The 11,871-nt window shown below is 37.4% G+C and overlaps 1 protein-coding gene across 1 annotated transcript in view; it reads left to right on the top strand.

The window, feature by feature from the left end:
• The window catches only part of PUS7L (pseudouridylate synthase 7 homolog (S. cerevisiae)-like), a 22,697-nt gene extending 11,129 nt beyond the window's left edge, over positions 1-11,568 (top strand). Inside the window, exons 4-8 of the mRNA XM_006865316.1 lie at positions 128-226; positions 2,530-2,611; positions 5,785-6,065; positions 9,978-10,031; positions 11,242-11,568. Of these exons, the coding sequence (XP_006865378.1) occupies positions 128-226; positions 2,530-2,611; positions 5,785-6,065; positions 9,978-10,031; positions 11,242-11,568 (843 nt within the window). The remainder of the gene's footprint in view (positions 1-127; positions 227-2,529; positions 2,612-5,784; positions 6,066-9,977; positions 10,032-11,241) is intronic.
• The last annotated feature ends 303 nt before the right edge of the window (positions 11,569-11,871 follow it).

Genomic DNA, 11,871 nt, shown 5'->3' with positions numbered 1-11,871 from the left:
CTACCTGTATGGTATTTCTCAGACAGAATTCTTTTATTAATGTAAATATGAAGAGAAATACTTGATAACACATTTTGACACAATAATTATATACTTATAATTAATTAAAACTTTTTTATATTTATAGAATCAAGGTTTTGTGAACTACTATGGACCTCAGAGGTTTGGGAAGGGAAGGAAAGTTCATACAGACCAAATTGGATTGGCTTTGCTGAAGAGTGAAATGGTATGGATTTATACATAGACTTTTCTCTGTTTGTCTGTCATGTTTGTTTCATAACATCCTCCTTGTCTCAGTACCTGCATATAAGTCATGTGTACACACATAAAACATGGATATTATCTCACTGAACACTTACTGACCAGCTATTAAATGTTTCATAGCACATTACCAGAAAGCAAACTGATTGAGCTGTGTGTTCTTGTGTTTTAATACTTACTTGAGAGAAAATATGATTAGACTGTTAATGCTCTGGTTTTTGAAATTCAAGAGGCGAATTTTTAGCCTAATGCAAGAAATGCTTTTCTAAAGATTGTCCAAAGTAGACTTCTTTCCACAAAGAAATGAAGTTTCCTTTTTCTGATAGCTTTTAAGCAAAAGCTGAATTACTACCTACCCTCCTCTTTAAGCTTCATTTTCTAGCCACTGGAATTTTTTTAACTTTGGATGATATTACATATCTATTACTTCATAAGGAATTACCTCCAGACGTAATGGCTTGAAACAACATACGTTTATTTTCTCATGTGGCATAGCTGCAGGTTTTGACTCAGGATCTCTCCAGAGGTTGCAGCCTCTGAAGATTGGGCTGGGGCTAGAGCATCTTTAGTGTATTTAGACTTTATTCAGAGAGTTACTCATAACAGGACTTTCTCCACAGAGAAGAGTCCAAGAGTGCAAGAAAGTGAGAGAGAAAAAACAAAACAGATACTAGAGTGTCTTTATAACCTACTCTTGAAAGTGACATATTTTCACTTCTGTCATAGTCTGTTGGTCACACAAACCAACCCTGTAACAGTGTGGGAAAGGTCTACACAAAGGCTTGAATACCAGAAGGTAGAGATCATGGGCAATTGTAGAGGCTGGCTCCTGCAGTTAGAAAGCTGTGCTATCTATTTTGCTTGAAGCATCCCCTACCCCCAAACTTTATATTTTTTATGTCTCAATTTAAATATTATTCTCACCTAACTCCCCAAGACAAAGTGAATTCTACTTATTCTGGGACCTGGCAGCATTCTGGACTTCTCATCTGAAGTTTTATTAACATTTTATTATTATTGTTTATTTAATCTTTTCCAGTAGACAGTAAGCATTGATAAGGGTAGGGACCATAGCTCACCTGCTTAATCCTTGGTCCCTAGCATCCAGTACTATAGATAACACATGGAGATGCTTAATTATATTTGTTTGAATGAATCAGCTCCTTAGCAAGTATTTATTGAATGAATGAATGCTGTAAAAGTAGATTGAGTGGGTTATTGGGTTAATTGACCTTTTTAAAGATTTTATTCTAAGGCATGTAATTTGAAATAAATCCCAGTGATTAAGTCTGGGAAATAGACATGTTGGTGGTGGTAGTGGTGTGCTGTAGAGTCGGTTCTGACTCATAGTGACCCTGTATAGGGTTTCCGAGACTGTAAATCTTTACTTGAGCAGAAAGCCTCATCCTTCTCCTATGGAACAGCTGGAATAGCTTCGAACTGCTGACCTTGAGGTTAGCAGCCTGACTCGTAACCACTACGTTACCAGAGCTCCTTGGAAATAGGCATGTTGTTGTTGTTAAGTGCCGTCCAGTTGAATCCAACCCATAGCGACCCTGTATAGGGTTTCCGAGGAGCAGCATAGATACCATTAAAAAACCTTTTTTTTAAAAAAGAAAACAGTTTTTCATCTATTTATGATTCAAAAATAAAAATTAAAGTTGGCGATCATTTTTTGAGACCGAAGAATTCAGGGAATTGAAACCACAAATGACATTTTAATGGCCTGTCTATGTTTATTTCTTCACACATTTTTGTTATCTGTGTTAGTTACATCAATATATACATATGCATGGGAGTATATATGACTATTTGCACTTTGTATGCTCAATATGGAGTCCTGGTGTGGTGCTGTGGGTTAATGCGCTGGATTGCAAAGTCAGTTTGAACCTCAAGGTCAGTGGTTCAAACTCACCAGCTGCTCCTTGAAAACCCTATACAGGGTCGCTGTGGGTCAGAACTGAATTGACGGCACTTAACAACAACAACATGCTCAGTTTAAGTATAGGTAAGGAATGAATGAACTGTGGAATTATGGCATGGAGGGAAGACATAGTATTTTAAACCTATGGATAAAGTTGTTTTGTTTTATAAATTTATAAATTTAACATTGAATATTTGTTTTTTGAAAGCCTAAAGATACAATTGCAGCATCAAATATTTTTTAAAAGTTTGCTGTGTTATGATACCAGGAAATTTGGATATTTATAAAAAAGTAAGCAATTTGTTATTTCCATTCACACATGTTTGCTTCCTTGGTTTTTAAAGGTGAAGGCTATAAAATTATTTTTTACACCAGAAGACTTGGATGATCCTGTAAATAGAGCAAAGAAATATTTTCTTCAAACTGGTATTTATTCGTTTTTTTACCTCACATATCCATGTAGATGCATATTATAAATGTTTTGTCAGCAGGAGGCCATTCATTGTAGCATAAGTATAATAAGTAGATTGTGGCCCATTGTACATTTAATAATTCTATTACGTGTCCAAGGCAGTCCATTTTTTGCCATACCACAGGGACTGTTTCCTGGTCTAACTCTAGCTCCAGTGACTGTGCCCGTCATCAGTAGCTTAGAGGTAGGGCTGAGGGAGAAAAAACTTCTTATTCTTGTTCTAAATCCTGTGAAGAAATGTTATTGTTAGATGCCACAATTTGACTTAGATTCACAGTGACCCCATATGAGTAGAACTAAACAATACAGTTTTAAAGATGCTAATAATCTTTATGGGAACCGATTGCCAGTTCTTTCTTCCACAAAGTCCTGGTGAGTTAGTAGCTGAAACTTGCTCTACCATGGCGATTCAAAATGCCGTTAAGTGCAGTCGAGTCAGTTCCAACTCCTAGCAATAGTGTGTATAGGGTTTCCGAGGAGCAGCTGGTGAGCTTGAACCAGTAACCTTGAGGTTTATAAACCAACTGACTTTGCAACCCAGTACATTAACCCTTAGGCACCACATCAGGACTTCTCTTAAAGGGCACCAAATTCTATATTGCTACTGATAGCAGTATGATTCACTATGATGAAACGTAAATTAAACAAAAGATCATTTGTGATTTTCAGTGTTCATGAATTGTTTCCCATTCCTTTTCCATTTAGCCCTAACTATCAATTCTGAAGCCATCTTTCATTGTAAAGGTTTATATACATAGTGGAAAGCACTAGAACAAGTGGGTATGAGTCTGGGCTCTAGAGTCAGACTGCCTGGGTTTATTGTTAAACTTGAGCTTTTCCCAACTGTATGGTGTCCTGTAAATAATCTGACCTCATTGTATTCATTTCTGAATCTGTAACTGTAAATTGAGGCTAATAATGGCACCAAAAAGCTTGTTAAAGAAGTCCGGGTGGTGCAGTGGTTGAGCACTTGACTGCTAAACAAAAGGTGGGTGGTTCAAATCTACTAGCTGATTCACAGGAGAAAGTTGTAGCAGTTGGTTCATATAAAAGCTACAGTTTAGAAAATCCCGTGGCGCCGTTCTACTCTGTGCTGTGAGGCCAATATGAGTTGGAATTGACTCTGGCATTTTGCAACAACAACAACAAGATTATTATGAGATTTATAGCGGTAATCGGTATATTGCTCTGTTGTTGTTGTTGTTAAGTGCCGTTGAGTCGCTTCTGACCCATAGCAACCCTGAACAGGGTTTCTGAGGCTGCAGATATTTACAGTGGCAGAAAGCCTCATCTTTCTCCCGCAGAGCAGCTGGTAGTTTTGAACTCCTGACCCTGCGTTTCACAGCCTGATTTGTAACCACTATACTACTACTGCAAATCCTATATAAAATTGTTTTTGCTGTTAAGTGCCATCCAGTTGGTTCTGACCCATAGAGACCCTGTATAAAGTTTCTGAGGAGCAGCAGGTGAGCTTGAACGACTGACCTTGTGGTTCAAACCAACTTTGCAGTCCAGTGCATTAACCAGGACTCAAACAAAATTGAATAATAGTAACAACAATCATATCATTTCAGGCTTATTCAAGACATTGCTGTATCTAATCCACGTACATTGAAATACAGGACATCAGTGTTGAGATATCTACAGTCATTTTTAATTATGCACATATTAAATACATATCATTATCAGGTGATTTATTTGCTTTCATCGATTGTAGAGTCTCCAGAAGCTAATTTTCTTATGTCAGTGATTCTTTATTATATATAAGAAAAACTTAGTAAATTTACTATAAAGCTGGCTCCAAGGCCCTTCCTGAATAAACATTTTTGCAGTGGAGTCTGGTAATTTGTATTGTAAAAATGAATACATTCTTGTTGTTAAGTGCCATGGAGTTAGTTCTGACTCATGACCACCCTGTATAGGATTCCCAAGGACCGGCTGGTTAGTTTGAACCGCTGACCGTGTGGTTCAAACTGACTTTGTGGTCCAGTGCTTTTGTCGGTAGGGTGAAACAAGATCTAAATCTGAAGGATCTAGATCTCAAACCTTTCTTATTAAAAAAATTCCATCTGTACTCTGTTCATGTTTGTGGTATTATGAGGTGCCCTTGAGTTCATTTTAACTCATAGCAACTTCACATGCAAAATAAAACTGCCCCATAGGGTTTTCTTCGCTGTAATCTTTGTGGAAGCAGAGTATCAAGTCATTCTCCTGGGTGGGTTTGAACCCGTGGTCTTTTGGTTAGTAGCCAAACACTTGAGCACTGCAACATCAAGGTTCCTTTATAAAAATCCATAAAAACTCTATAAAAACCCATAAAAATACTATCAAAATCTCTAGTTCTTATAAAAAAAATACGGGGTTTCCGAGACTAAATCTTTATGGGACCTGACAGCCTTGTCTTCTCCTAGAGAGCAGCTGGTGTGTTTGAACTACCAACCTTAGGTTAGCCCACAGCACCACTAGGACTTCTTCACCCTTGGCTGTTGCTCTTGGTTCCAACTCATAGTGACAAGTCAGTTCCAACTCATAGTGACCCTATATAGGGTTTCCAAGGTGTGGCTGGTGAGCTTGAACCACCGACCTTGCAATTCCAATCTATCTTGCAGTCCAGTGCATTAACCCACAGTGCCACACCAGGTCTTCTTCACCGTAAGCTAATGGGGTAGAAACAATCTGTTTCATCCTTGTGTGCATTTTTTTTAATATCATAATTTATTAGTGTAGTGGTTACAAATCGGGCGGCTAACCTCAGGGTCAGCAGTTCGAAACTACCAGCTGTTCTGCGGGAGAAAGATGAGGCTTTCTGCTCCTGTAAAGATGTACAACCTTGGAAACCCTGTACAGGGTCACTATGAGTTGGAACCGACTCCACGGCACATCACCACCACCACCATGGTAGAGTAAGTAACACTGCAAGCCAAAGGAGGGCCATAAGTGTAATGAAAACACACACAAACCACCATAACATCCCCACCCCACCCCAAACAAACAAACAGACAAAACATTCTTCAAGTCTAGTAGCTATGCTTAACTGTTGGCTGAGTCTGAGCATTATCTTCAAGTTCATGTGCACATTTAGATTGCTGAACAAAGGTTTTTAAAGCTGATTTTCTCTTAATTTTAGAGGATGCTAAAGGCACACACTCACTGATGCCTGATTTCAAAGTCCGGGAGAGAAGCGTGTTGGAGTCATTGCATCGCTTTGGCATAACAGAGGAAGGCTGTATCCAGGCGTGGTTCTCTTTTCCCCATTCTATGCGCATATTCTACATTCATGCATATAGCAGCAAAATTTGGAATGAGGCAGTATCTTACAGACTTGCAACCTATGGGTTAAGAGTTGTAGAGGGCGATTTGGTCTGCTTGACTGGGAATGTCGACGATGAGCATTTCCCAAATAGTAAAGTAAGTGTGACTTCATCAAAGTTTTCCAAAAGTAATTCCCACACCTGAAACATTAAATTTTAGAAACCCTTACTTCAGAAACAATGACAAGCTAACGATATGTTTGTTTGCTTGTTTTTTACTTATATTTTCCTCTCTCCTGTTTCTATTCTGCTATGTGCTTCTATTTTGCTCAGCACATGTCAGCAAGTGAAAAATTAAAAATAATCAGTGGACTGTTTACATAAATTACATGTCTTTAAAAGTAATACACCAAAGAGTCCCATTAAAAGAAAAAAAATGGAAACGTTACCAATGATGCTAACATCCATCTCCTCACCCTGTTCTGATTCTCTCCCCAACAGTAGGGAATCAACTGCTGCTATTTGGTATGTGCCCTCCCGGAGCTTTTTCTGTGCTTTTCTTTTACCATGCATAGAAATGGAGTCCTGGTGTGGTGCTGTAGGATAAGCATTGGACTGCTAACTGCAAGGTCAGCAGTTCAAACCCACCAGCCACTCTTCAGAACCCCTATACATGGTTGCTCTGAGTCAGAACTGACTCGAAGGCACTTAACAACATTGACAGAAAACACTTTTGTGTGTGTTTCTTTTATGTACATGTGATTTCACAACTTGCTTTTTTTCTTCTCAACAATGTTTTAGAGATCTAGCCATATTATTAAAATATAACTCGAGCTTATTATTCCTTTTAATTGTTGTGTAGTTTTTGATACTCTGAGTATCTTAAGTTTTATTGAGCTTTGAAATATGTTATAATATTTTAATGTAAAAAACCACCAACAAATTATTCTCCAACATTACCTTAAGTCAGTGTCACAAATAAGTATTAGTTTTAAAGGGATTTGAATAGTACTTTTTATATGTAGCATCTTAAAAGTCATTGAGTTTTACAGCAAAAAATAAAAAAAGGATTTTAGAGACCTCTCATTCTAAGTCGCATTTTATAGAAATTAAATTTGAAATCCAGATAGCAGAAGAGACAGGCCCCGACTCACACAGATAATAGAACTAACAACCTAGTTGCTGACTTGTAGCCCTAATTGATCTCTCCTGGAGAAATCTGAGTCATCTGCAATAGCCTCTGGGATTCTACATGGAAGCTTTATGTAAATTAGTGCAGAGTTTTAGATGTATGAATTTTCTTTTGGTTTCAAATTAACTTAAAGAAAAACAAACAAATCAGAACCTATTGACCCACAAAACTGAAAGTTCAGGATGGGTTCAGACACAGCTGTTTCCAGGGACTTGAGCTGTAAGGATAAATTATCCTAAATAGTTTATCTCCTTTTCTTCACCTGTCAGCGCTGCTTTCCTCTGTTAGATCCATTCTTAGTCTAGCTTATTCCTGTGGTGGCAAGATGGTTATTAAGAGTTCTAGGTTTACTTCTTGGAACTCCTATAGGAAAGAGGCCCTTTCTGTAGTAATTTCAACAAAAGTCATGGAATTCTGTCTCAGGGACAATGAATGGCCTTATTTGGGTCACACGTCTAGACCCAAACCAATTCTCGTGAACTGGAGCATGTGATTGGCCAAGCCTGTGTTACAAGGTCTCTTTCCTAATACCATCCTACCCAAACCACATCAGAGAACTAGGAGGAGACCTCCCTGTGGACGTGTTGTTGCGCTGTAGGATAAGCACTGGACCACAGTTTGGCAATTCAAAAGAAACCGTATGCAGAGTCACTGTGAGTGGGAACACTGAACAGCAACATGGCCATAGAGGTAGTTGTGACACATGCATGGCAACCTCATGTGTACAGAGGAGCAGTGAGCTCCATAGAGCTTTCTTGACTATAACCTTTCACAAACAGATCCCCAGGCCTTTACAGGCACCACTGAGTGAGTTTGAACTCAAACCTTTTAGTGAAGCTGTTGTTATTAAGTGTCAATTCAGTTCAAACTCATAGCCAGCCTGTATAGGATTTCCAAGGAGCAGCTGGTGGGACCTTTTGGTTAGCAGTCCAGTGCTTATCTTGCTGAGTCACACCAGGACTCCTTTAGTTAAATACTTGAGTGCAGACCCTTTCTGCCACCCAGAGGCAAAGCATGAATTGCTAGGACAGTCACTGTGTAAACTGTGTGAAAAGGAAAGCCAGCAACATCCTAGTTTCATTGTGCCCTCTGTGAATAGACAAAGAGATTCATCAGTGATTTCTTTTTGATTAATAATGAAAAAACAGAAGTTTATATACTTTCCAGAGATCTATTTGAATATTGATTCAAATTGTAAATCAGCCATTTCTAATTCAGAATTTTAGAGGTTAAAATTTACTTTGACAAGACACAACTGCAGTCTCAGACATGAATGTCCTATAAGACTTCCTTTTTCAAAATACATTTGCAAGGACAGTTTTGTGATCAGGATCCTGTCTGCTTTCCTTTTTGGAGCTACAAGTGAAGGTAAAACATTTTCCTCATAACTTCAGAGTATCCTTTTACTAGCAGTAAAACGTATTTTTGTGTATTTCAAAACCAACCATTTATATTATATTACTTAGCACTGAGAAAAGAAAAGGCAGAGCCTAGAGATTCAAAACTTAAGTCAAAAACTTAAGGAAAACAACATAATAAGATTTTTAATAGCTGGTATATGGAACATATATTGTTTTGCATCTCAAAAACCATGGGGAAATTACTTTGGTTCCTTCTTTTGGCAGGATTACTAGCTGGATGGGCATATTTTTATTTCAAGACTTTTGGTAGATTCTATTATGATTTTTTTTGGTGGAAATGATGGAGCAATGTGAATTTAACAGATAAAAGGTTAGGTGGATTCTTGTTTGGAAAGCAGCTCTACTGCCAAAGCATTTTTGTTAATTAACTGATTTGATATCTACCTGGAGGGGGTACTCTAAGGACAAGTTATGGAGTTCTGTACCTGACCATATTTAGTTCAGTATTTCTATAAATTTACTTAAATTACTGAAAAGTAAAATTCAGTAACATAGTAAACTTTTGTAAAAGACAAAATCTAGAAATTGTCATCCAAGAGTGATCCCAGTCCTGGTCAGACTGTATCTGGGGTTTTGTGTCCAGTTTGAGTGGTTATTTACCAATCAGCCTTCCAACCAGCAAGCCCAAAGTGAAAAACAAATGAGGAACATAAGTGATAAGTAAGGAGAATCGAGAGGAAAGCAAGCAGATTTGTAGATACAGTATTAATGACGAAGGCTTTAGGAATAGAGGAATGCCATTCATCCTGGTTGGATAGCTGCCTTTACACTTGCAGTCTCAGGTAGATGGAAGGGCAGAATTATTCTGTGATGTCCTAGAGTAACATCACTCCAATTTAGTTTATCAGCTGTTTTTCTCTTGCGTAACACCTACTAATATTCTGTTGTTGTGTGTTGCCAAATCAATACCAACTCCTAATGACCCTGTCTGACAGAGTAGAACTGCCTCATAGTGTGTCCCAGGCTATCGTCTTTTTACAGAAGCAGATCTCTTGGTCTTTCACCTGTTGAGTCAGTGGGTGGATTCAAACTACTATTCTTTTAGTTATCAGACAATCTCTTAACCATTGTGCTATTCTATGGGACACCTTTTGATAAACATCACTCTAGCATGAGGTATTATGATGTCATTTGGGGCAGAGTTGTTTCAAAGGAGCAGATTAAGTGTAATAACATACAGCTTATTTCAGAAAAAGATTGTTGATTGAGGTGAAAACATCACCTCAGTTTTAAGTTGCCCACTATTCTTCTGCATTACAATTTTTGTCATCAGTTGGTAAAGTGGAAGGAATTAATCTAATTTTTTATTCATTCCACTCCTCCCAAAATAAATTGGGAAAAGGTCTTGTTTGGGTACATGCATATTAAACATAGAGCTAGGAAAAATTAAAAGAAATTTGGAATGTTTGAGAATGAATAATCCATGTGGGTTTTTTTTTTTTTTTTTTTTAAATAGGTTCATCTAGTGACTGAAGAAGAGGAATCAGCTAATATATATGCAATTCATCAGGTAAATTTGCTTAAAAATTAGTTTCACTTTTATAAATCTAAGTGCAGACATTTGCCCCCAAAATAAAAAAGGTTGACAAGTCTCTTTTTGGAGTCCTGATGTGGGGCTGTGGTCTAATGCGCTGGACTGCAAAGTCATTTGAACCACAAGGTCAGTGGATCAAGGTCACCAGCCACTCCTTGGAAACCCTATACAGGGTCACTATGGTCGGACACGACTCGACAGCACTTAACAACAACAAAGTCCCTTTTTTAGTTAATTTTAAATTAAGGTAATTTAAATAGATTTTGATAAATGTATGCAGTTGTGTGACTACCACAAAAGTTGACTTAGAACAATAGTTTCTTTGTAGCTGACCCTCTCTTTAAATCTCCAGCCTCTGGCAACCACCGATTGATTCATATACAAGGGGGCTCCAAATAGTTCATGTAAAAATGGGATTAAATGATAGGGACGTTTCGAAGCCACTTGTGCCTTTGAAAGAATGTCATATAAATGGAATCTTACAGTACATAACCTTTTGTGTCTGCCTTCTGTTTCTTAGCATAATGAGTTTCAGATTCATCCATGTTTTTCACCTTGTTTCTTTTTCTGACTCCTTTGTTGTACTGGCCAAGTATAAGTGTTTAGTAGTCAAAAGCAGAGGACTAAAACCCTGCATAAACCAGTGTTCACTTCTAACAAGCAGCTAAGAAAGTAGACATTGTATTTGTTGCTATATGTTTGCTTTCTTATTTTTAAATAAGGAAGAAGAATTTTAAATTCTCAACCAGTATACCGATTATGTGAGTGAGCAGTAAGTTTTTAGGAAGGATGTGTATCCTTTGTGTTACAGAGGAAATACGCCTTTAGTATTGCATGGTTGTGTAAAGATTGAGTCTTTGTTGACTTATTAAATGTACCTACACTTCTTGATCTGTCTCTTCTGTATTAACAGTGGTTTATCTAGTAATATTTTAATTGTTTACCTTGATTATTGTGACAGTCCTTGATTATAATTTACTTCTTTGCTGTGCCAGGCAGCATTAAACGTATCATAGTATATTATTCAATAGCATGTTTTAGGGAGATTGTAATATTTAGATTCTGACACTGATTTTACAGATACAGGCCCAAGCCATAAAAGTAAACACAAAATAAGATTATGTGTCTTTCTGGAGGCTGTTGTATATACATATTTATTTTTTATTTATTTACTTCCCTTTCACAGGTGCTTCTTCCAGTACTTGGATACAATATTCAGTACCCAAAGAACAAAGTAGGGCAATGGTACCATGAAATACTTAGCAGAGATGGACTACAGACTTGTAGGTTTAAAATACCTGCTCTGAAATTGAATGCTCCAGGATGCTATAGACAGATATTGAAACATCCTCATAATCTCTCATACCAGCTAATAGAAGAACACGGTACTGATGCCAAAACAGAAGGTTCTAGTATCAGTGAAGCAGCTTTATCTCTTTTGATCTCTTTTGATCTTGACTCTTCATGTTATGCTACAGTTTGTTTGAGGGAAATGATGAAGCATGATGTTTAAAATCAATGCCCTTGGTATAATTAGCTGTATATATGTTGCTCTTGAAAGGGAACTAAAATTTCTGGACTATCTACAATGCACTAGAGGCTTTATCTCCTTCACAATATTTTGATGTATTAGTAACTTGATGCTGTACCATTCCAGAGAAGCATAGCTAGTAAGTGGTATTGTCTGAATCTAAGCCCAGATCTACCTGATACTAAAGGCTATGTTCTTTCTGTTGTATTATGTTTAGTGACCTTTACTCTGTGTCAAAGCTACAATATTTTTGGAACATTAATAGCACACAATCTTCTAAGATAA

This window comes from Chrysochloris asiatica, unplaced genomic scaffold, assembly GCF_000296735.1.
Source record: "Chrysochloris asiatica unplaced genomic scaffold, ChrAsi1.0 scaffold00077, whole genome shotgun sequence".
Taxonomy (NCBI): domain Eukaryota; kingdom Metazoa; phylum Chordata; class Mammalia; order Afrosoricida; family Chrysochloridae; genus Chrysochloris; species Chrysochloris asiatica.
The sequence above is the reverse complement of the archived record's forward strand: the minus strand, read 5'-3'. Positions and strand labels throughout refer to the sequence as shown.